The 27066-nt window shown below is 37.1% G+C and overlaps 1 protein-coding gene across 6 annotated transcripts in view; it reads left to right on the plus strand.

Moving 5' to 3' along the window:
• Positions 1-27066, plus strand: part of APP (amyloid beta precursor protein) — a 244331-nt gene that overhangs the window by 77929 nt on the left and 139336 nt on the right. For all 6 annotated transcript variants that reach the window (XM_019729863.3, XM_019729864.3, XM_019729865.3 and 3 more), the window contains exons 4-5: positions 21711-21823; positions 23762-23955. In XM_019729863.3, the coding sequence (XP_019585422.1) occupies positions 21711-21823; positions 23762-23955 (307 nt within the window). The remainder of the gene's footprint in view (positions 1-21710; positions 21824-23761; positions 23956-27066) is intronic.

Genomic DNA, 27066 nt, shown 5'->3' on the forward strand with positions numbered 1-27066 from the left:
CAGTTTAGTTTCATCTTCTTCTTTTAATTATTGTACCTGCTATTACATCTTCTTTCTGGGACTTTTAACAACTTATGTGTTGTCTGGGATAAGAGTCATCATGGCATGAATGATTTACTTAGTTAACTGTTTAATTTTGAGGTTTTTTTTTAACTGGAGATAGATTCAAGAGTCATTAAGTAACATGAGTCATTATAAAGGAAAACAACACTTTTTGAAAATTTGCCATTATGCCATATGGGTGTTCCCTGTTGTTAGTGTTTTATTAAAACACAAAATTCATCTGCAGGTCCCAGATGATAGGCATAAGAAAGAAATCTCAGTTTATTTGATATTACAGTGTTCCAGTTCTCCTCAGTAATACACTGAAAAGTGAATAGGGAAGTTAATGGGCATCTCATTTGTAGTACATGCTAAGAATTGCCATGGCGTTCTTAAAATAAATCTCTCTGGTTACAAAAGTAATACATGCTCATTGCAGGATGTTAAGAAAATGTAACCACAGCCAAGAAATAACCCAAATCATTTGGCTTCCTTTCAGTCTACATTTTTTTTACACATATTTTTTGTTTTTATTATTTTAACATTGTGTAATTCTTATTTCCTATTTTTGTGACCTACTTTTTTTCACCTAACATTTTTATAATACTTTATTCATGAAATTAAATATTCTTGGAAAATACAATTTTTAAACTATCATTACAACATGCACTATCCCTTATTTTGTGTTATTGAGACAATTTCCTTTATTTTGTTGTGGTCGTGGTTATTGTGGGGGCTACAAATAATACTTTTCCTCACACCTTCTAAGTTCTTCTAGCTGGGCTAATAATTACCAGAAACAGATGAACAGGAGAAAGTCAAATTTTAATACATGGGGAACTCACATAACCATGAAAATTAAAATTCCAAAGATAGTGAGATTAAACTGGGCACATATGCGTGTGTCATTTTGGACGAAAGAGAAAAGGTGGGTAGGTTTCAAAACAGAGAATGGGTGATTCACGGTAGTTGAGGAAGAGTGGACCATATGTGGCAGGTAAATTTTTGCTAGGCAACTCAGAAACAGTGAGACAGAGGTAATCTAGTAAATGGGCTCCTGTTTGATGCTCTCCCATCCACCCTTCTCAGTTCAAATTAGGTTTCTAAGGTGAACATCCTGATTTCCTTCCTGTGTAGGTCTTTCTGAGTTTCTTAGGCAGGAAAGTGGGGAGGGTCAGATGTTCTTTCTGAGCCTTTTCTTAATAACCGCCTTAAAAATCAGTATCCCAAAAGGCAATACTTTTGGTCCCCTTCATTATAAATGATGCTATGATAAACATCATGGTAGATGTTTCTTTTTCATATTCATTTCTTTTTTTGTAATAATTTATTAGCTGCAAATCTTCTAGTTTCTTTAATAAAATAAATGTGGTATTTATTTACATATGAAAATATGGAGGACATTTTCAGTACTGATTTGTGATCCTGAGTTTAAAGATACATCTATATTTAGCTATGTTTTTCTTCTTTACTGATAGAGAAAAAGAACAAAAAACCAAACAAAAAAAACAAATACCATAATTGCTATTATTTGTTAGTAATGAAGGGACTAGTTAAAATAACTTTTTTTCTAAATTTTCATCTTGGGGAAATACTGGATTGACTGTTCATATAGAAATAAATGCTACAAAATGACTGATAATTTATTCATTGTGTAAGTATTTATTGACTACCTCTGTGTGTGGCTGTAGAGATAGGTGAAATAAGCTCCCTCCTCTTTCAGAGTCTGTAGTATAGGAGTGGGTAAGGAAGAATTCTAGCTGAGGAATTCTAGCTAAGGAAGACTTAGCAGGAAGTAGCATTTCAGCCAGGATTTCAAGGACTAGGGCAAAAATAGAGACTGTCTAAATTTTAGGTATTTAGACAAAGGGTGAGCAAAGTTATACCCGAAGGTATGACCTTAAAGGATATGTATGGAACATGGTTCATTGTTTTCAGGAAGAAAAGGTCATTGGTCATAATAGGGTTGTAGTATTTAAAAAGCCTTGTTGTTTTTATTGATGATAGATACTATTGTTATTTTTAATTTAAATTTATGTCTAAATTTATATTTTATTTTCAGGCCAGTATTGAATATATACTGTGTTTCCCGAAAAATAAGACCTAACCGGACCATCAGCTCTAATGCGTCTTTTGGAGCAAAAATTAATGTTAGACCCGGTCTTATTTTACTATTAAGACCAGATCTTATATAATATAAAACCACGTCTTATATTAATTTTTGCTCCAAAAGACGTATTAGAGCTGATTGTCCGACTAGGTCTTATTTTCGGGGAAATGGGGTACCTCTTTTATGTATACCCATGGTACTTAACTTTTGCTGTTTGGCAAGTAAGGTTAGAATTTTTGAGGGGTAGGTCTTTTTTTATGCTAATAATTCAATAATAAAAAAAAGGTGAGTAGAAACTCAGGAATTCCCCGATGCTCTGGTTATTCAGTTTTGCCATTTTTATATGAAATACCATCACTGTTTGAGTTGGACTACTGATTGTATATGTACAGTGGCTCTCTCCAAGAGAAACAAATATGAAAATCAAAAAAGATTGAGATTATTATAGGGTATTCATACAAGTGAGTTATGACCTCCATATTTACTGTTATCTGAACTCATGAAAAGCATATTCTGAATTTAAAGTCATGTGTAACTTAGATTTCATGTCACATGGTTACATTGTCATCTACTTTATTACCGAAAGTCAGAAATGCCTTTAAGTTTAGTAACACACCAGCTGAATATGATGAATACACATTATTTTCACTTTTGGAAATCATTAGCTTGCTGTTTTAACATAAATTTAGTATGAAGAACCATAACATGTGCAGCTAACCTCAAGCTGTGTCTTTTGTCCTGGATTTTTCTCTCTTTTCCTGATGTAAATGATCATAAGTGAGTATGGTGGGGACTCAAGAAAGTAATTGACTTGCATCAAAGTTACTGTTTTACTCTGGCAACTGCTGAGCACCTTTTTCGGGTGATGTGTCACTGGCCATTACTTCCTACCCTCCAGCAGAGAAACAGATTTTCCCTTTTGTCTTTAGATTAAATTCTCATCTTTCCAAAAGGAGTAACACACTTGAGATTCTGTCTTGATTTTGTTTACCGTTCTAGTTAGGAGATAATTTTCCAATGAACGATAGTCGATAATTCGGTTTGTGTATAAGGAAAGTTGTGTTTTATGCCACATGAATAATTATAACCAGATGAAGAATATAAAATGTAAGGGAAAAATTTAGAGTGGTACAGGCAACTGTTATTATGGTTCTTGGGGCAGATGAGTGGCTTAAATCCCACATGAAAAATGGAATTCATGGAATTAATTTAGGCTTTTGCCATGAAATCCTCGTTGTCATTATATTTTAATGAGTAAACTACATTTAAAAATTATCATAAATACATGTGAAATATGTTAACATATTTTAATGCCATCACAAAATACAGGAAATTTTTGATATGTGTCTTTCTTTGGGAAAACTAAGAAATAATTTTTTGTGGACTTAAAATTTTTCACTTTTAATATTGTGAGTTAGGCACAATATATCCTTATAATACCTCCAGGTAATACTTATTAAGTGTAACGGTTTATTATGAAGGAAAGAGTTAATTATGTTAAGAATACTGAAGAGGAGTTAGGGAAAATATTTTTTTTTTCAAAAAAAGTAATTTAATGTTTGTACTTAATAAAAGAATTGACTAAAATGCATGAAGGAAAAAAGTATGCACAAAAAAAGCATGAATGTAAGAAGTGTCATAAAGCTGACACTGAATTTAAAGCGTGACTTATGTTGTATTTCAATTTCAGTATCAAAGGATGTTATGAAATGTTCACATCTTAGTACTTGACACAGAAGGGTCTCAATATTGGTTTTACTGTAGAGTCTGGAGATAAATTCTGTTCCCCTTCTTTTATCACGGCAGTCACTGAGAGGCTTCATTAAACTTTCCCTCTCTTCCAGTTCCCTTGATAAGTTTCAGTTCTTGCTGGTGATGTGTCCCAAGAGTCTGGGTTTTTTTGTTTTGTTTTTCTGTTGTCTTGTTTTTCCTGTCAGTTGAGTCTCAAGCTTTAGCTTTGAAACCTGATGGTGAAGGGACATCCCAAAGCAACAGCTGTACAGCAGTCTGGAGAGCAGCCAGTCCAGATTAGAGGAGAATGGTGAGGGTCCCAGGAGGACCATCTCCAGGAAAAAAATGGCACTGACGTTATTACCTGATGGTCCTGCCTGTACTTAGAGTGATTGTAGAGTTCTGTTGCAGAATTTGGGAAAGATGCAGTACTGATGGATGCATAGGAAATGAAGCAAATTTTAAAATGAGGCAAGTGTTAACTTTAGGAAAAGAAAAACCAAAAGTTAAAAAAAAAAAAGTCACAAGATAAAAAGAAAGAAAACGTCATTGCCCAGGTATGAGCAATATTGGCCTAGTCATGATGCAAATACCATAGATATAATAAAATTATACTGGGCCAATGGTGTGAAGGGGGTAGGGACAAATGTGAAATTTTACCTTCCTTACTAGGAAGACCCAAAGTGGAAAAATCAAGGAATAGCTGTTTAAGCTCTTTAAGTGTAGGAATATGGTGCTACATAGCAGAAAAGACAGCTAAGTGAGATGGCAGTGAATGATTTTTATTACCTCTTCTTGCTGCAGAGAAATTTATCAGGTAGGTATATAAGTTGAATTTAAGGCTTCTAAGTATTTTTTTAATGTAGAAAATTTCTTTCAAAATTAAATTTGCAAGTCCGGTTGCTGTTGAAGGGGTGTCCTTATTGAGTTGGATAAAGCTAAACTGTGATTTAATAGAGCTGACCTTTCTTTTAGTATTATAGATCGACTTTACACGATACTTGCTTTTCCTTCCGGATAATTTATGACTATGCATATACAAAATTACCTTTATACCTATTTTACAGAATTGAGGGCAGAGTTTCACTATTGATGTTGTAGAGGTTTGTAGTTGTGATTCTTGTTCCTCTGGGAACATTCCTACTAATTTATTGAGAGGTATTTGTTCAGGGACCCAAACTCAACATGGTTAAAACTAGGCTCCTCTTCTGCAGAATTTCCTCTCCAACCATAAATCTGTTTAAATTTCCAACCCTAATTAATCATCCACTTGATCACCAGATAGTAAGTAAAATGTGGGATTGATGTAAGAATATAGGAGTTAGGAAGATGGTAGTGTGAGCTGGAGCATATGGTAGAAGCTTCTTAAAAGAGGCATCGTATGTATCCTAAGACATACACAAAGAAATGGAAAAGATATGAATTAGAAAATATGTATGGGGATGAGCTGGGGACAGTAATGTCCCCATTCAACATTACATAATGTTGAAAAATTAGAATAGAACTAAGATGGTTGATTATATAAATTGGGAGTAGTATTAGAATCATGTTTTTGTTTGGAAGGAACTTAAATTCACTTATTTCTTTTATGTGGTGTCCAGAAAAATATCTGAATGTTGGCAGTGTGGTTTTATTTTTCTTGAATAGGTTATGAATATGCTAAAGTCAAATTTAAGACATACATACCCACATTGTTAGTCCTTGTTACAGGGTATATTCTGTATATGAGGATAAATCCTTTCATTGTGTCATTTCTTTTAATAGATGGTACAGTTGGATTAGAGAAAAAACTGTTTATACTCTGGAGGAACATTTCCATAAACTGTAGTAACCTGGCAATATAGCGCCTCATCATCTTTGAATTTTAATAGCAAACCCTAAGAGTGTTAATAGGTTGGCAGAAAGTTGTATGTACAATTAGTGGATCTAGGGGCCTGAGGAGGGGAGAGAATAATTGGGAGAGCTGTACTGGGATTAAACAGTGCTGAACACCAAGAATGCTTTCCTGCAGTGCCTGTAAATTTGGAACTTTTCTTTTTTTTTTTGCATATCGAATGAATGAATTGAGACCTTAGCTGACTATTGTAAAAAGCAAGGAAAATTAAAAGAGGGAATAGCCTAACTACTAGGAAGACAAAGGTCGTAAAGCAGCAGTTGCACGTCCCTAAAAGAACCTCTAAGATTGCCATAAATGTGATTTACATATGCCAATATTGATCAAGAGAGGAAGGGCAGATTTCATTTAACAACCAAGAAGAAACAGGAATCTCAGATTAGGAAGAAACCCGAGGGTTTTTGGATCTGGATAAAAGAACATTAAACTCTTTTCTCTAGGAAATAGGATCTAACCTACCCTACGTGTGTGCCTAGTTTAAAGCCAGTATATTCCAGAGGCATCTGTATTTAGAGGTAAAACATACCATTTGTTTAGTTTATGATAGTTTCATTATCCGCAGCTTTTAATTCTAATGATAAAGAATTGTTTTAACAGAAACCCACTTCTAAATATTATTTATAGTGGTAATGGAGTTTAGAAACGTATTTCAGATTCTTATGTTGTACATTAAGAGTTAGGGTAATATTTATGTATGCTAACCATTAATTCCTATCGTATTTAAATGCCTTTATTAAACGATGTGATGAATGTGGTGTTTAGTGGCTGCTTGATGAGTAGGTTTTACTCTTATTCTAGAGGTTTAAATCTTTGCAGGGCATTAAATTTGGAGGCCATTCTACTGATTCATTGATTAGGCACGTGTGTTTTCAAAAATGCTACCCAGTTGGAGTCCCCTCCCTCTTCTCCTTCAGTGTTAACTACTTTGCCAGAATATAGTATCAGGTTTTTCTTTATTTCTTCAAGGTTTGGCTGTCGCTGAAGACCCCTTCTTTATTGTATGATATCTTTATCAGCTCTGGGTTAGAAGATTCCTATGAGTAGGACATATGACTCTTCCCTCTTTATTTAAATCTTGGAATTAATTGTGAGTCAGAAGCTTATGATATTCAATATGCTGTAAGCATATTTCATATAATAAGCTCATGTTCAGTATGCCTAGATATTATTCTATGTTTTTCCATTTAAATAATTTGAGCTTGTTTTTCTTTTCTACCTTTGTTCTAGTCGGAATTCTCCACTGAGTCTAGGTGCCTGGGTTCCGATGCACATATTTTCTACAGTACATTCTGTGACCTCATTGTGTCTCATCTCTGACATCATAAATACCTTGGGTCAGTAGACCCTTTATTTCATTTTAAACATAAGTAATTTTTAGCCTCCTCATGTTTCTCTGTTTATCAGAGACCTCTGGGCCCTCATGTCAGTCACTTGTCCTTGTATCTTTAACTCCCACTGTTGCTCTACCCATTCACAGCTGTGTTTCTTGACGTGGTAGTCAGCTGTTCCTATTTCATCTTTCTCATCTCCAACTCTCGACACAGCCAGCTGTGATCAGGCATCCATCCCTTCAATCCCGGTGCATGCGCTCTTTGCTACATTGTCAAATCCATCTGACACTTTTCTGTTCTCCTGAACGTCTGAGTGCTATCTAAGCCTGTTCACCACTGCGTTCTCCTCACACCATAATTACACTGCCACTTCTGTTTTTCTCTCTGCTGACTCTCATGAAACATCTGAAATTATCACGTAATGGCATGAGTGGGAAGGGTGTCAGGTCAAGTGAGCGAAATGCCTTTCTTCTTTTGACTGAGAGAAAGGCAGACATGCCTTCCTTGTGGGCGACCTTGAGTAAACACTTCATGAAACCATTAACTGGGTCACCTTCGGCTTACATAATGGACATCCCATGACCTGTTAGCCTGATTGCATTATTAGAAAGTCTGGTTTTGGCCAGAAAAATAGCAAATCACTTATACTTTTCTTAGATGATTCCGATAGCCAAGTATTCTTACCAAAAATCAAAGTCTTTCCTCAGCATTTTCCATAAATCACAGTATTTCTAGGTTAAAACAACTGAGTCCCTAAGTATAGTTTTCCTCTAATCTACATTTAGGTCATCTTTGTAATTCTGGGTGAAAGACAGAAACTGTATTATTTGGAATGGGAGGCTACTCTAGAATGACCCCCATAATTATAAGCCTTAATCACACACAATTTCCTCCTTTATATATGTTAAATCTAAAATAAGAGTTTGCCTTCTTCAAACACTTTTTGTGTTTGAAAAAACTGGTGAAGATTTAGTTTTATTTAAAGTCTCAGCTAATCCATGCCTGGGATTCTTGTTCTTCAAAATGTTTGCTCCCTGGAAAGGTCAGCTGCAGATGGAGTTTTTTCAGTGACCTTGGTGGGCGCTTAGGTAATGGGATGGGCGTTAGCAGAATACCCTGCTTTCTGGGTGAGGGGGGCCAGGAAAGATGGGTGGGGCTCACTGTGTTCAGAGGGGAAGAACTAGCCTGTAGATGGTTGAAGCCTGCGTGCACCTTCATTGGACGCCTGAAGAGAATTTTAAATGGCAGCATCCATAAATGTACTGCGGCTTGTAGTGACACATTTGAATGCTTTTGCATCTAAACAAACGCATTCACTCTTTGCATGGTGTGTAAAATTTGAAGGACCCTTATTCTCTGTGGGAAAGGAACAGACGTTTTCATTATAAAATCCAGTGAAGCAGAAAAGTAGCAAAGTGAACAGAAATTTTCATTGACATCCATGATTGAAGTTGCAGTGATAAAAGAAAATTACTAGGTTCAATTGTAGCTGTGTTTTCATTCTGTTGTATGACACAGGGGATTTTGTCAATACAGAAATAGCTTTTAATATGTATTGAGGAAGGCTCTGAACAGACCTTAGGTTTTCCTAGGGTTTTTTGAGTTATCTTTAAACAGATTTCCAGTATGTTCTTTATTAAGTCCATTATTTATTTGTTATAATGTGGGCTTTCTGTTTCATTACTACAGAGATTCACAGTAATTGCTTAGCTTTTACTTGTGGGTATCAGCAGGTGTAGACCGATACTTCAGTTGGGTCTGACCTAGAAGCCATCCTTAGACACCAGGTTAGAAAAGTGGGATCAGAATTTTCCAGGAGGAATTTTCTAATAAATAGTTTGTGATAGCACCTTTTGGAAGCCTTAACGTAGTAATTTCCTGCCCCAAATCTTCTTCTTTAGAAGTCCAGAAATTTAATTCTTTCAGCTCTCTCAGGAATGCTAACCCTTGGCAAATTGATTTACAATAATGAAACTAAGCCTTGTTTACAAATTTGAGTGGCAATTTCTAAGTTCACAGTGGAGTGGTAAGAGGGAGAGAGTCTCATTTAGCTGGGTCTATCCCCATTGAAAAGATCGCATGGTTTTTGAAACACGACTCACAGTGGAGCTGGTTAATTTCTAAAACATTTTTATTGACCCGTTTGATGAACCATGGATACTCATATTTTTTATTCTATTAGATATTGTGTCCGTCTTCCCTAGATAATGTTGCGGGTACAATGACAGAACTCTAATCCTTTTTTCTGTGTTAACAAAGCCTTAGGAATTTAGGGCGATGTTTTCATACCATTAAAAGGTTGTGTGAAATTCCAAATACCATATCAAAATTATTTCCTGGCTGGCTAGCTCTTTTGTTAAATACCGTGATATATAATAATTTTGTCTTTTTCATTCTCTGTCAGCTTCCTTTTGCCCTGAATGGTTGTATATCTTTTTAGGATATGAATTCTTTTCCTTTTTTTTTTCTTGAGAACTTTTGAGCTGGAAAACTCCTGACATACAGAATGACATTTACTCCTCTGATTATTAGGAGACAACCCCTTTGTCTCCTGAGCTAGACATTTCAAGTCTAGGCTATGCACGAGAGAATCCAGGAGGGATACTTAATAAGCTCTCGGGGAGCATAGTGTGGCAGCTGGGGATCAGGAGACAGGTTGGCTGCAGCAGCTGCATCTGGGCATCATGAGCACAGGGGATGGTAGCTGGTTATCAGCACGGGAGATGGAATGAAGGCGGTGAAACCTCCTCTGCCAACCTCATGAGTGATGAAGGGTCCAGGGATGTAGGGTCATGATAAGTAGTTGTAGTCGATGAAAAGGAGAGGGGAGAACTGGAAGGTAACAGTGTCTGCACCGGCAGTGGTTTACTGGACTTCAGAATTTCAGAACATTTCTACATGTGACATGATGTGAGGTGGTCCAACTTCAGCAGTTTGGACACTTTGAGTGGAGCAGCGGTATAGCTTATGGGGATAGGGACATGAATGAGTGATAGAAATTTATTGAGAAAGCAGAAGCAGAGCACAGTGGGAAAAGGGACCTGGGTTTTACAACCAATTCGAATTTGGTTCAGCAGTGCCACCATTTGGGGCTCCTCCAAAATGTTGAATGCTGGTTCTTTTCACTTCACTTGCTTCCACATAAGGTAGATTTGTGATCCAAGGAGGAATTGTTTATTGTTCTTTGGGTACATTTCCAGGATTTGATGGTCAGTGGGCACTTAATACTAATCTAGTATATTTGCTAAAAACAATACTTTCTTAAGTGGGTGTCCAGCAAAGCAATGGGAAAAGTCAACTGAAAAGTCATCACCGAGAGTAGAGGAGGTTGTTAGATACTTAGGCATGGGTGATATATCTGAATGAGAACGTAAGAGTAGAGGGTAGAGAGGATAGTCTGACTTTATAATCAAAATGATTAAAAGATAAGTCAGTGAGAGGAAAAGAACGATTAGTTTAAGACAGAGAGTGACTGGGACAACAAGTGCCATCTCAGTTAGAGGTGGAAAGCTAGAGAAGACTGAATTTAAGGAAGGCAGTGACATTATTGACTGTATTCTTTTTATTTAAGGAGGGCACAGCTCACAGTGGCCCATGCAGGGATGGAACCAGCATCCGTGGTGTTATCAGCACCACGCTTTAACCAACTGAGCTAACTGGCCACCCTTATTAACTATATTCTCTGTGTTGTTCTTTACATCCCTGTGACTATTTTGTAACTACCAATTTCTACTTCTTAATCCCTTCACCTTTTTTCAACCTTCTTCCACCTTTCCTCCCCTCTGGCAACCGTCAGTTTGTTCTCTCTATCCATGAGTCTGCTTCTGTTTTTGTTGTTCATTTATTTTGTGTAGATTCCGCATAGAAGTGAGATCTATATATAGTGCCAGGTGGGTACAGACTAAGATCATTGCATAAATTACATAAATGTTTAACCACTATGCTGTAAAATAATATGGAATGTCGACTGTAACTGAAAAAACTAAATACGTAATTTTTTTTTTTTTTTTTTAAAGAAAAGAAGAAAGTGTTATGGTAGAGGGAACAAGTGAACACCAGGGCTAAGAAGAGACTAATGCTTTTGTTGGTATTGATCTTGAAAGAGCTGTTGCAAAAGATTGCTGGAGCAAGGTCAGATGGTAATGAGTTGGAAAGAACAGTCGGGGGTTTCCAAGTGAAGGTCCACAACTCTGTTGAGATGTTTATCTGTGAAAGTGCCTCTTCCTTCCTTGATGACAGCCTACCTCACACATAAGGTTCTGGGTATAGTATGTGGAAAAAACATGCTGTGTATTTTTACCCCTCTGTATAACTTACGGTTTGGGTAATAACGGGTGGTTCTCTTACCTCACAGTGCATCAGCCTGATTGGTATTTTGTTAGCAATTATGTGGCTTTTTAAAAGCCCATGTGTAACCCTCATTAATTGCATCTTTCAATTCTATCAGGTTATGAATTTTTTAATAACTCAGAAAAAAAAAAAAAAAAAAAAAAACACTGTTAAGAGAAAGCAGCCAGTGAGAATACTTATATTTTCAAGAGACAAAACAGAAAATTTAGGATGATAGCCCTACCATGTCTGCCTTTCAGCTCATCTCAGAACATAGAAGACTGAACTAGGCTAAAGACAAGTAGGTTTAGACCTAAAGGAGACCTTCCTTAAAAATCCACACCCAGATTAATCACACACTTGTAAATACAAATTGTAATACGAGATCTACAAAAAGAGAAATGGGGGAAGAAGGGTTATTTGAATGCTAGTGATATTCCTCTCAATGATTACAGTGTGTGGTATGCTGACAGCATACAGAACTATGGATACAGTCTTTTCAGGGTATTCAAACTTGCTGTTTATTTCTCTGTTTAGGCCTGCATCTTGGGATTCAGATTTTCCCCCATAACCTCGACCTGTCCACCTTCAGCTCATCTCTCCTTGAAAGATATTCCTGATCTCTAAAATTTAATATTAAGCTAGTATTGCCCAATGGCGGCCTCTTGCTAGCCCCCATGAGCTCTTGAAATGTGGCTATTCCAAACTGACATGTGCTATATCTAGAAAATACACTCCAGATATGAAAGAGTTGGTCTGGAGGGAAAAAGAATCAAGACTATCTCAGCAGTATTTTTTTTCACCTTGATTATATGTTGAAATGATAAAATTTAGGGTACACTGGGTTAAATAAATTATATTACTAAAATTAAGTTTACCCATTTCCTTTCACTCTTCTAATGGGGCTGCCAGGAATTTAAAACTACCTCTGTGGCCTGCATTCTAGTTCCATTGGACTGTGTGCTCTTGTGGTGTGGGACTCTCTGTCTCAGTTCTTTTGTATCCTTCATGGAAGTGGGTACAGAGTGTGTTCAGCAACACCGAGTGGTAGCAGAAATGATCTCTTAAAATCAGACCACATTGTGTTACGTTTTGATTTTTATTCTTCATCCTATGTGAACCTCTGTGACCAGAAGGCCTTGTTAGCGTCACCTTTTCGTAGAGGGAAATCACTACATTCTCCTGAGTCATCGTCTTGTTTTCTCCCCTCTGGCTTCAAACTCTTTCTACCCTCCCCACCCTCCCGTTTTTTTTTGTTTGTTTGTTTGTTTTTGTTTTTGTTTTTTTAAATATTCTATGATTAAAGAAAGGACAAAACAGGACCACCTTGGCTTTTAGGGATGTGTGAAAAGGCGCTCAATCCTTAAGATGGTACCAAAGTGACAAATCTATGGGACAGGGCACACGTTTATGGAAGGAAGGCATGGAAGATTTGATTTTGATTTTTAAAAAGTACAAGCCACACAAAGTACTTAGGTTAGTGAAGTTCATGAAGACAGAGAGTAGGATGCTGGTTGCCAGGGGATTGGAGGAGAGGGAAGTGGGGACTTGTTTAATGGGTTTAGAGTTTCAATTTTGCAAGATGAAAAGAGACCAGTTGCACAACATTATGAATGAATGTACTTAACACTACTGAGCCGTATACTTAAAAATGGTTAAGACGGTAAATTGTGTTATGTGTGTTTTACCACAAAAGAAAAATCAAGCCATCTAAAAAGTGTTTCATAATGCAACAACCTGTAACTTTAAAAAAAAAAAAAAAAATCCAAAAAAACCCTTAGTAACATTAGTTATAGTGGTTTATGCTAAGTAGACCCTTGCTACCTGAAGGAACAGTTGAATGGAGTCGCTTGGGAGCTTGTTAGAAAGGCAGCATCGGTCCCACCTTAGACATGTCCAATTAGAGACTACGTTTTAACAAGATCCCCAGGTGGTTCGAGTACACGTTAAAGCTTGAGAAGCCCTGCTGTAAACATCATCTCTCAAAGCGTGGTCCATGAACCACCTGAATCAAGAGTCCCCTGAGGAGGTCTGTTTTCAGGCCCATCCCAGCACACTTAGATCAGGTCCCGTGCTGGAGGATGCTGGAGGGAGGCAGGGTCTGCAGTCGGATGAAGCACCCCGGGTGACTCTGAAGCACATTAAAGTTTCAGAACCCCCTGAGCTGGGGAGATTTAACAACCATTATTGTCATAATTACACCTTGTAACTGATGTTGGAATTATTACAAATATGAGAAACAGAAAAGGCCCATTATTGATCAAAGCAAGAACATGTGTAATAATGCAGTAAAAAAAGAGGCAACAGTAAAAGCACCTAGAACTTAACTAATCTTGTGTTGGTGGGTGGGGAAACCATGATTCAGAATTTGTGGACTATTGTAGCACTTTACTGGGGTAGTGAGCATCACAATGGACCAGTCTGGTTTTGTTATCAGCCGTGCAGAAATCCTATCAGGCCTGAGATGCCTCGATGGTCAAAAGGGAATTGAAAGCATTTCAATATCGAAGGCAAGGTTAAACTTGGAAAGCAAAGAATTTCCTTTACTATCAATATATGTGTGATTATGCTGAAATTCTTGAAGTTTTTAAAAGAATTTAAGTGTCACACATCACACAAATTAGGGTAAAAGACTTGCCAAGAAAATCTAAAACCAAGCTTTGTCTAGATGCCATAGAAGAGAAGCCCAGGTTAGTAAGCTTTTTAACCCTAGTTCTTTTCAGCTTCAGTCATTTCACGGACATCCTTTTGAAGGCCAGGATGTTGATGTGGACGCAAATAGTTATGTCCCTATTACATAAAATTTTATATAGAAGCTTCCATATGGAGGCTACATTTTTTTAAAGTAGACTTTACTTTTTTCACGTTTTAGATTTATAGAAAAATTGAGAGGCTACTTCAGAGAGTTCCCATATACCCACCCCCCCACCATCACCATCACCATCATATACATACACACTGAGTTTCCTGTTATTCACATCTTACATTAATATGGTACATTTGGAAGGAAGACCATAGAGGTAAAGCACCCTTTTCATCATATATCAAGGGCACATGTTACCAATGTGATATGTCAGTGTCGATGTTGACCTTGATGACCCAGCTGGGGTTGATTTCCCAGGTTTCTCCACTGTGAAGTTAAACTTTTGACCCCATTCGTACTGTACTCACTGGAAGGAAGTCACTGTGCATAGCCCGTAGTGAAGGAGCAGACAGTTAAGTTTCACCTCCTCAAAGGCAGAGTATCTGAATAAAGTATTTAGAATTCTTTTTGCACAGGAGATTTGCCTCTTTTCCACCAATTTATTTATTTACTTATTCAGTCACTTGGATTTATGGATATTTATTTTATACTTGGAGTTCTAATCCAATACTGTTTTGTGTCTGATACAACTCAAATGAAAGTATTCCAGCGTTGGCCATTGGGAGCGCTTTCAGTTGGTTCCTGTGCTCATTTGACATACCTTTTTTTTTTTCCTTCTTGTAACAAGATGCTCCAGACTCATCTTGTATATTTTCTGCCCCAGTTGTCCTAGAATCAGCTACTTCTCCACAGAGCCCTGATTCCTTTAATTGGAGAATAATTTTAAAAACTGAGGTCTGGACTCCTGGCGTGCTCCTTTCTGCTGACATTTAGGCTCTCTCAACTGACAGCATGAAGCAATATATTTGTGTACACTCATGCTTGTATTATACATTACATATTTCTATAGCTAATTATCTGTATCTGCATTAAGCCAAATCTGAGTTCATCTTGTCTCCAACTCTCATGTATCGCCCTGTGGATCATTCTAACTCCTCCCCTTGCTTATCTGTAAATTCCCACTCCAACAGTGAATGGGAAACCTGACTACCACCAAGGTACCATCCATTTACTTAATTGTTCAATTTCTGTACATTTGCAAGCAGTATCAGAATTAACTCATACCTATGTGAGGCTTTTTGAAAGCTGTAAGATTGCTTACAAACATTTATTTTGTTCCTATCTCTAGATAGATAGATAGATAGATAGATAGATAGATAGATAGATAGATAGATAGATAGATAAAAGGAGATATGTGTGTATCTATATCTATATCTATCTATCTATCTATCTATCTATCTATCTATCTATCTATCTCCTTTGCACTATATATATCATTTTTAGACCTGTGTTAATCAAAGCCTTGCTCAAACACTCTTTATGCCTTGTATTCAACCTGCCATTTATGTATATATGTATGTGAGGCTGGGCTCCATTCTCTTTAATAAATTAGAGAGGATTTAAGTGAAACTTTCAGTTTTCACTCCTTTTGCCTTTACTTTATCTTGATCCGCTTAGTTTCTGTCATTTGGCAGATAGTTCTGATCTTAAGAACGCCATCTGTCTGTTTTCACTATTATCCGATAACAGTTACCGTGAAATGTTGGTGATAACTTCAGTCACTTCTTAAAACAACTCATTCACCCTCACCTCCTTTTTAAGAACCCAATAACTACCCACCCACTTTCTGAAGCAAAAATATAACTTTTATGACTCGGAAAGTTTGTCAAGAAATATTTTGGCTGTTTCTGTAAGTATTCGTTCCATCTCTTGAGCACAAATTCTTCCCAGAAAAATTTTCCAGCCTATTTATTAACATGTGGAAGTTGCAAAATATTAGTATGTAGTCAGTAAACTCAAGGAAAAGAATGTTTGTGAAATAAGACTCTGAAATAGTAAAATAAAAAAGTTGCCTGAGCAAACATTTGCCCACAGTTCTCGTTCTGCTATGCACGTGTGTAGTAGTATGCGTTAATAAGCACATAATCTGTGAAACCGTAGTGGTTGATGAATGGATACAGGGCATAAAAGATGATAATACTAATTTATTCAGCACCTTTATTATGGGCACTGAGTCGAGTGCTTTATGAGTATTAACTCGTTGAATTCTCCCAACTCCGCATTTACGCTGCTTGTGACCTGAGTTGATTTTACAACTTCTCGGTCTCACATTCCTCTCTTACATGGTGAGATCATTGTGGCTGGCCCACTGTTTGGTTCTGAGCACGCTGTGTGAAACGACGCACACGAAGTATGTAAGGCATTGCTAGGCACGGAGTCCAGAATTATCAGACATCTTATCTTCGAGAGCCAGATCTGGGCCTGGAGCATAACATGAAGGAAACTGAGGCTTTGCTATTTTCCAGGAATTCCATTGCTAGAACATTCTTACCCTGCTCCCTCCCCACCCCTCTTCCTGAATCGCCTTTAACTCTTCAAAGACAAGGAAGGGAGGATGCACCTAACCCAAAGACCTCAGACATTTCTAGTCAACACACTAGTCCTGGTGAATTCATAGAAACCATGTTTATTCATCTGAGATCTCTGTGCCTTAAAGCACCTATGCATGGTTCTGGAATCTTCTCATCAGTCTAGTCAGTACCACTCTGACTCATGACTTGCGCCGTCTCTGTGGTGAGAAATTTTGCTCTGTCCCCTGACACCCTTTGCCCTTCCCATTTCTCCTGTGCGTGGATTCATGGTCCCTTTGGCTTTAGTTGTAGGGCCTTCTACTCTTATTTCTACCTTCCTGCTGGCATTATCTGTCCTTTGAAAAGGCAGCATGAGGAAATTAAAAACTACATTCCCATCTTTGAATTTTTCTTGTGAGAGACTCTGCTACTTGCCTGTTTAATATTCATTCCCGCTTCTGCTTTTCTGAAACAATCCCACATTTTCTGTTCACGGTGACAGTGTGTTCAGACGGAAATACTTGTGGGGATTCCCTTGCAGCTCAACGTGGTCAGGTAATATGGTAATGGCGTAGAGGATGTAGATAATGGGAACACTGTGCCAACCATGCAAAACAGCAAAGCTACATTAGGGCCGAAAAAACCCTCATCCCTTGGTGTGTTCCTCCTGTTTCCTGCCTGGAACTTGGACGTGAAGTCTTAAGTTTCTGTAGTCATTTTGTGAGCATAAAACAGGAGCACAAAAGCCAACTTGCTAATGATGGCAGTACAGAAAGATAGAAATAGCCTCGTCCCCGAGAGCATTATAGCATATCTATCTGCACCCACCCCAGCCTCAATGCCAGACTTCTTACAGGAGAGAAAGAATCCCATCCTGTCTTTAAGCCACTGTACATCATGTGGCCTAGTCTATACAGCAGAATGGATTCCCAGCTGTTTTATATGGCTTCCTAGCCAACTTAAGTCTAGTTTTATTGTCAAAACAACTGCATTATAGATTATAACATTAAAGTACTTCATAGTCTGAAAGTGAGTCTACTTTAAAAAGAAAACCAAAGGGAATTGCCAAATTAACCATTTTGGCCAAAGTTTAAATGACAGTGAGTTGAGTTACCATTCTTGGGTGTAGGGCCTGGAGACCCAGGTTTTCAGGCCAGTTCCACCACCCGTCGGCTCTGTGGGCGAGCTGCTGACCTGGGCTTTTCCTCCTGTCTGCAAAAGGAGGTAATTGGAGCGAGACAGTCCTCTCAGAACCACCAAAGAGCCATTGGATTGAGGCCTGCAGAGGCCCAACTGAATTTGAAATCATTGTTGACCTTGCCAAGACATTTTAATCTAGAAGCCAAACACAGATCTTGTTCATTAGCTTTGAACATTTTCATTCAATTTGAGACACACGCGCGCACACACACGCACGCACACACATTGAGAGAGAGTGATAAATTGTGAATTTTCAAAACAAGAAACCAGGTTGTATGGTTATTGGTAAATATGCACAGTATATATCGATGAATTTATCCACTAGGATTAAATGGAGCCAAATTTTCTAAAGTTTGGCATAAACAGGAACATAATTTCTCATTATGATACTTAATTTATTTTTATTTTTTGATGTTTTCACTTGAATTCTGTTAAGAATTTTTATTACCTGAAGGATTGTTTTAAAAATAAAAGTACACATAGTTCCGTATGGAAACTCCAGGTGCATACTATCAAATTTTTTTAAATTAAACTATTTTAGAGCAATTTTAGGTTCATGAAAAAATTGAGTGGAACGTACAGAGAGTTCCCATATATTCCCTGTTGTATCATAGATTTTTAAGAATAATTCTTTTAGAATTAAAAAGAGAGAAAACATAAATCATATTAAACCAAGCCAGTTTGTGAGAAAGGGTTCATTATATTTTTACCACTACTCTTTAATTCTTTATTAAAAAACTTTAACAGATTTTTGTGGTTTAATTGCTGAAAATTTCTGATGATTTCATGGTCTCTAGTATGTTTTATCAATTTTGAAGTAATGTAAACAAGGCTGTAAAAGCCAGTCATTGCTAAATTTTATTTTAATGTTAGAGTTTTCTATTTAATGTAATGAGTTTTCTATTTTGCCATTAGTCTTGAGGGCTTATTAAATAACCAGTATTAATCCTTTATAAAAGCAATCTCCTTTGCAAGGGTATATATTTCTTGGCTATGTGGAATATTAGAAACCTAAGAGCATCTTTACAATACTAAACGAAATTGTCTGTTATCTTGCAAATTTAAAATAATTCAAATATCCTTTTTTAAATCAATGTAATACGTGTACTTTTGATCAGCATTAGATTTTACTGAGGCGAATATCTTTCAGTGACTTTAGCTTTGCATTGAAGTCTGGTCCTCAGAAAATTAGCCTAAGGGTCAATAAAATAAGACACATGTTGTGTGGCAGGTAATACCCAGTTTTGCCATAAGAACTCTTTCAGGCCAAGGTTGAGAGTATCCTATATCTGCTTCTGATAATCTCATGAACTGATTTAACAGCCTCAGGCCAGGCCTGTAATCTTTCCGGTAATTACTTGTAAAATAGAAAAACATCACTGAGTATTTCAAACGTTTGTAACTAGGGCAATATGGGTTGGCTGAGCAGTGCTAAGAAATGAGGCAGGCATCTTCATGCCATGGGTCACTTCCAGCCTCCTGTGGCTTGGAAAATTGGGATGCTTCAAGTATCCAGTATTCCTGCTAACAGCTCCAGTGGATTGTCTGTCCTGAGAAACTATACACAGTCCACCTGGGGAATGTGTATTGGTTTTGGATGAGATTATTTTTATTGTCCATTGTCCATCTCATCTGGGTTTTAATTTTTTTTTGCTTTGTAGTTTTCTGTGTAAAAGAAACAAATGTGACATCCTTGCGTTATGATGTTATGTCTTTCCTTATGGTTTATATCTTAATGTTTATCTCTGGGTCATTTGTTCATTATCTCCTGAGGGTGGGTGGCCTTAGACAGGTTTATTGACAGGCATTTCTCACCTAGGAAGTGAGTTTTATATTATAAATCACACAGCAGTTGTGGAGATGAGATGCAGTGATGCACGTGGAGCCATGGAGTAGGTGCCCAGGATCCTGGGTTCCTTCCCCAACAAGAACCACCCACAACTTCTGGGGGCGCTGTGTCTCAGAAATCTTGCATTCTCTGGAACTTACAGTACAATACTGTGGGTATACGTGCTTGTCTTAAAGACTTAAGGAATCCATCACAAGATGAGAGGTTCTTTATCCCCTATGATTTGCTTAGATTTTTATCTAAATATTATTTATTAAAATAAGTACTTACATATCGTGAGACATCTTGCGTGTGTGAGGTACAAACAAACTGAAGCTTAAATGCCTTTATGGGAAAAAGAGTTTTAAAGAACCCTGTTATATAAAGGGAATGAAAAGTTTTTTTTCCCCTTTCTCAGGCCCTTTATCACTTTTTATGTATATTTCAGAAATTTTCATGCAGCATACTGTGAAAGAAAAAAGATTCTTGTTTTTGCTCATGAGTGGACCACTTCTCTTCCGTGTTTACTTGCAGTCACTGGTTGAAATCTGGTCTTGCATGTTTTGCAAAGGATTGCAGTGCCTACCTCAGTTGGCTGCCCCGCTTTCATGGTCTCACTATGCTATTCCATCCTTCAGTTGATTCAAGTGTTGATCTGAAAAACAAACTTGAGCATGTAGTTCCTGTTTAAAATATCTTTTGGCCCATGTTGCCTCCAAAATGGTACCCAAAACCTTAGACTCTGAAATTGGAGGCCAGCATATTTCTTCCGTCTCATTTACTTCTGGACACCCTTTTTCCCTTGCCCTGTGCTCCAGCCACAGTAGACTTCTGCTTCTTCTACAAATATGCTTTGCCCTTTCTTTTGTCTCTTTGCACAGAAGATTCCTTCATTTTGCAGTACCTTTTGCCATCCATCCATCCATCCATCCATCCATCCATCCATCCATCCAGCAATATCATGTTTGCCAGAACTGGGCCAGGGATTGGGAGTAGAATGTTAAACAAGACAGATATTATCCTTGTATTTCAGAGCTCCCATTCATGTCTTCCATGGCGTACTCCTACTCATCCACTTAGACTTGCCTCTAATGTTATTTCTACTTTGAGATCTTTCCCAGTGCACCGAGGCAGATTTGTTCACTCACTATATTGGCCCAGCCCTTTCTTTGTTTCTGTTACAGTATTTAACCTCTTCATTCATCTAGATATTTATTGCCTACTATGTGCAGAATCTGTACTAAAACTCGGGATACTGTAGTGAACAAGACAAATAAAAATTAGGCTCACAGCTTACATATTACGTTGTAATTATCCAACTTCCACCCTCATAAGAATAGGAGTTCTTATTGGACACCATGTATATCTGTATATCTGCAGTACCAGCAATGCTAGAAATAATTGGCATGATACACATTTTGTTTAAAAATGTCATAAAAGTCTAAGGAACAGTTTTCATAATTGAACTAAACTACATGTGTATGTATGAGAAATATAAATATGTTTAATGAATATATAGACTTTGTTTAGAAAGTAGAAAAATGCTACATTTTCTATTAGTTTATAAACTGAAGTGTCGAAAAAAGAGGGGTGGGCAATTACTTACATTGATTCTTCTCAAGTGATTGCCTAGGCAATGTCAATCTGTACTTTTTTTATCCTTGTTGTAATTGAATGGCAGCTCTTTGTATGATTAACTTTCCAGTCAGGCACTCCTATTAATTAAAGATTTCACTTAAAACATGTAGGAAGTGTTTTCACTATCCAGATTGATGTGGCAAAGAACTGGGCTGCTTAAGGACACAGGACTCAACATTCCAAGGGTACTCGTCTTTCCTGTGTTGATAACTTGGTCATTCAAAAAGCTGATTAACTTCTGAGTCCTTTCAGCTCATCCTTCCTTGATCCCATCCCTGTGATACGATCACTGTGCCCCAATAAAGTCCTGTTCTCCTTCCCCAATAAAAGTCTTTAAAAAAAAGATCACTGTGATGCAGACATAATGACAGGAAGCCGTCTCCTCTCTTGCAGTTGGCGAGTTTGTGAGCGATGCCCTCCTCGTTCCCGACAAGTGCAAATTCTTACACCAGGAGAGGATGGATGTTTGTGAAACCCACCTTCACTGGCACACCGTCGCCAAAGAGGTACGAGCCCATACGTTCTTTCTTAAAGTGAAGTTTTCCTAGGGACATGGGTAATGACATTTTAGAGGGTATTTCAAGGCAACAGCCGTGTTGATAAATAAGTTTATTATTATTATTATTGTTTAAAAAATTTAAAAACCTATCCATGAGTATTTTTAAGGAGTCAAAAATAAGGACTATTTAATTAGACTTATTATATGTCTGTGCCATGTTTTATAAATCAGAAACTATAATCTTATACTCTATAAACTTTAAAATGTACTTTTTCTTCAAATTATTTTTTATTTACCTATTGTTTTCTTTGTCACATACAAAGTTTTAATAATTCAACCTATTTTTCCTATTATCTACTGGGGAATACAGTGGTAGGACAGGAGTAACTTCTCCAATACCAACATGAAGGCTACAGGTAGTATTCAGTGTGTAAGTGAGGTTATCTAATTTTGCATTAACCAGACCATGCTACCAACTTCATTTTTCCATAGTGGTGAGTATATGGCATCAGCCCTAGCCTTGGCTTACCCCTGAATTTGGCAACGCTGATAAAAGACATAAGATAATTAGCACAAAATGTCACTTTTGATATTACCACCCTTAAAATTTCTTTGTTCTTTTTGATATATTGTGAAGTTTTTCTAGTATAAGTGGTTTTTTGTTTGTTTGTTTTGTTTTTTGGGTTTGTGTGTGTGCGTGTGTGGTGAGATCAATCTCCTAGAGTTAGGTTCCTTTACCTAGCACAGTGGTTCTCAAATGGGGTCAATTTTGCTCCCCATCCGTCCCCAGGAACATGTGACAGTGTCTAGAGACATTTTTGGTTGTCACAATTGGAAGGAATGGTGCTATGGGCATTGGGTGTCTGGAGGCCAGAGATTTAGCTAAACATTCTTTAGTGAACAGGACAGTCACCCTAACTCAAGAATTATGTGGTCCAAAATATCAATACTGTGGTTGAGAAACTCTGATCTAGCTCAGTGTAAGTTGTATCATAGACTTCAAGCTGTTTGGCAAAAAACACCACTTAAGTTTTGGCATTAATTTAGACTTTTATATAATAATATAAGCTGTGTAAAATAATGTTTTCTTTCTTTGAAAATGGTTTAAGAGCTTATTGATCTTAAAAAAACAACTAGGCAGTTTAAAGTCTAGCTACCCATCTGATAACCTTATTTTTCATTTCTTCTTGAGTTTTCAAAAAATAAATTTTTGTTACAAAGAAACAAAATGACTCTAATTCCTATGAGGTGAAAAATACATTCTGTAATATTTTCATTGTTTACATATATGTGTTGAATTATTAATGTTTCCTCTGTTACCAGTGGATGCTTTCAAAGCTTTATGGTAATCTAGGTTTGTGCAAATTTAGCAAATCCCAGGAAAGCAAAAATATATTGAATGAGAAATCTCTAATGACTATGTTTTCTGATTTATAGCAGAGAATAATTTCTTCTCTTCCCAGGACTGTTATTCTGGAAGTGAGCCAAGAGTTAGAATTTCTAGAACAAGTCAGGTCCAAGTGAGAGAAACTTCCATCTGTAATGGAGGTGGAAGTGAGTTGGGGACATACCAGGAGCCATCTATCACTGTTTCCTGATGCACTAATGCAGCCAGAAAGCATCGATTCTCTGATATGTATTCACCAGTGCAGGCTTTTCCTACATCCTATTTCCCAATTACTCTCCATTCCCATTCTTTTCCTTAATTTCTATAGTATAACAACATATCCTTATAAGGAATCCAGTGAAACACTAAGCATACCAAGTAGCCTGTGCTAAAGAAACTGTTGTAAATTTCCAACACTCCAAAAGCAAATGGTTTTTTCTATTATAAAATTGGTTCTTGGTAGATTGGGTCTCTGTGTTGATTTTTATATTCGAGATTTTCTTATAAGGAAACACATCTCCTCTCCCACCCTCACCGTTTTCCCTCTCCCTTGTCTAGACCTGCAGTGAGAAGAGTACCAACTTGCATGACTACGGCATGCTGCTGCCCTGTGGGATTGACAAGTTCCGAGGGGTGGAGTTTGTATGTTGCCCGCTGGCCGAGGAAAGTGACACTATCGATTCAGCCGACGCGGAAGAGGATGACTCCGATGTCTGGTGGGGTGGAGCAGATACAGACTATCCAGATGGGAGGTAAGGTGACCTTTGTGTTCCGGCCCTCACAGATGCTAAAATACCCGGCATAGGGGTTTGTTTTTCCCTATAAATGTATCTTTCTCCTTCTCATTAAATGGATCTCTGCCCACTCCCGCCAAAGTTTGCTTTTACGGGAAAAAAAAAAATCTAACCATGTGGTCCTGTTTAATTTTAATAGAATTGATCAGCCATCACTGAGTTAATTTTCACTATTTTATTTTAATCTCGAGAGTTGGGATCAAAATTATACTGATATTATAGTAGGTCAGTTGTAAATCTACAGAAAATTGAAATCTGAGTGACGTGACATTCTGTTTTGATCTATAAGTCGGAAATATTTTTTTAAACAGTATTTTGGGATTGTTTCATCAATCATTAGCTCAATCTGAAATACTGTTAAGAAAGGTTTGGGTTTGGTTTTCTTTTTTTGTTTTTGTGGATATTTGAGGGTTTTTGTTTTGTTTTGTTTTGTTTTTGTTTTTGTTTTGGACCTTTTATCATCTTTTCCTTTGGAATGAAGTCAGAGGCATCCGTAAATGTTACATAAAGTTTTTTGTCTTTGATTTCATTATTGTTAAGAAATATATTTTCACCTCTTTTTCTTGGGGATCATAATCCTATAATTTAGAGATTCTTATTTTTAATTATAAGGCCAACACCTACATTCAGATAATAGAACAATAAAACCAGAATCTTTGGGTCAGAAAGGCCATCTGTTTCAGTCATCAATTTCATGCTTTATCATCCCCCAAAAGGTGATGATAATTATATGACTTCTCTTCCTTCCGTGTTCTCTCAGATACTCCCTAGTATCACAGATCTCCAAATAGAAGAGTAAATCTGAATTGTAAGACTTATAGCTATTAATATAAAATTTTTCGACTTTTATGTAGTCAGATCCTTTTTTTAATAATCTTATTTTGTAGAATTTAAAAAATAATTCTACAAAAATTCAAATATATTTTACAAACATATAAGGATTTAGGTATGTTGAGGAGCCCTAGTTGCCATTCCTTATCAGTTGATAATGCCAGGCTTCATTGCCCAATTTCATCATGACTCTCTTTTTGTTAATTAAGCTCTTTTGTGTTCTTTACTAAGTTTAGAAAAATCGTGTTCCCTGTAGCAGGCACAAAACTACATAAAACAAACAAAGAAATAAATTATTAAACACAAAAGAAAGAAATAATGAAAAGTCAGCTATATGCTTACAATAATACTTCTTTATAGTTATAAAAGTTTGAAAGTTAAATAGTATAAACTCCTCTTCTCCCAGGGGAGAAAGCATCAGTGAGAACAGGATTTGCTGGTGGGAAAGCTTCTGAGTTTTTCCCCATGGAATAATTGGTTGTGGTCTGGGCCATGGCCAGTGCCCTCACCTGTGTTCCATGTGCCAGAGGTAGGAAAGTCCATTGGTTTGGGTTTAATCGCCACTTTGTCTGAAAGTTGGAGTTGCCTAGTTCTTAACTGTTTTTGTAGCTTTTTCATATTCTTCCTCAGTCACATCTAGATTTGAAAGTTTCAGTGACTTATTGAACAAGTTCTTGCATGCCAGTGCAACCAGTTTTATACAGGGAAATTTGAAGTTGGACAGCCATTTTCTTTGTTTCAAGTCTATTGGAAACTTGATCACTTACTTCCCATTATTGAATTGACTGTATACTTAGCAAGCAAACCAAAAATTGTGAATAAACCAAGCAAGTTCTATGGCTGCTGTTAAAAATATGCAGAGCTAGCTAGCTGTGTACTTGTAGCCCTGAGTCAAGTTTGGTGACCCGCCATTCGTGACCATTCATATACAAGGGACTTTTGTAATTAAAAATAGGTATTATTGCTTTATCCTGAGAGAGACGGGCTTTTACCAGGCCCTCTTTCTATTGTAATTTCATTTTTTATGTCTTATGAAACCTTTTTTATTATGAATAGATTTCAATGTGTGTTCATCTTTTTGTCCTACACCCTTGTAACTTACTGAGCTAATTGAAAATATTGCTAACATCATCTCTTATGAAACCCTCTCAGTGGCCTTTTTCCTTCTTACCAGTCCTGGAAAGAGATCCACAGAGCTTCTGGTTCTAGCCCTGAGTCCCTCATTTATCTATGACTGTCATTCAGGAACTCCCTTCTTTGCTATCTATCTCTGTTTATACCACTATCTGTCCTCTTTGTTACAGTCACCAAATTATAAGACACTAGTATGTTATTCTTTAACACTGTTTTTTCTTTTTTCTTTTCCTGTACTGTATTACTTACTACTAGGGCAACGAGATAATTTATTATCCCAACCAGATTTCACACAAGGACTGTATTCGTAAAGAAAAGGACCCACACAAACTAGGTCATGTAGTCGCACTGCCTATTTCTGTCTTTAGTTATATCACTGTCCAAGTTGATACCAGTTGAAACGCTAGCCAGCTCCTTCCTAGTTGCTCTTACTTACGTTCCATTTCCGCTGTGTATCCTACGCAGTCATCCCTTGGACTCTGTAATCACTTAGGATTTCCAGCTGTGACATTCCTCTCTGACCCTGATCTTTCTGATCTTAAACCTAAAATGTAGCTCATCAGATCCTACTGAGTTTTATCCTTCCCTCATAATCACCTAAACAAGGCTTTTACCATTATCACTTTTTTGTGTGTGTGTCATTTATAATCAGTATGGACTCCATGGCTAACCATTGTTACATGCTTATTCATATATCCTGGACTTGATACCCTTCACATTTTCTAAACGTATTTTTGTCAATGCTCCATATCTGGGAAAAATTAATTTCTCTTTTTAATTGCTTCTGACTTTTCTAAGGTTGATGTATCAAGTCATGTAACCCTACCAGTTTATTTCTTATTCATGCTGTAACATCAGCTGGGATCTTAATGTTTCTGGATGCACCTAATATCGCTATCTGGTGACCTATCACCTTCCACAAAGTAGTTGATGCAAGCCAACTCCATTTCCCTTGGATCCCAGCACCCCTCTCCCTCATGCTCTGCAGATGACCTCTTCGCACTCATTCGTGGTGAATTTCTGCATCATGGCACTTGGCACTGGGTAGTTGCTTAGTACATGTTTGTTGAATAAACTAGTCAATTTTCCACATGCCTCATTGTC

Source organism: Rhinolophus sinicus, chromosome 17 (assembly GCF_057876585.1).
Source record: "Rhinolophus sinicus isolate RSI-liver-muscle chromosome 17, RSI-T2T, whole genome shotgun sequence".
Classification (NCBI taxonomy): Eukaryota; Metazoa; Chordata; class Mammalia; order Chiroptera; family Rhinolophidae; genus Rhinolophus; species Rhinolophus sinicus.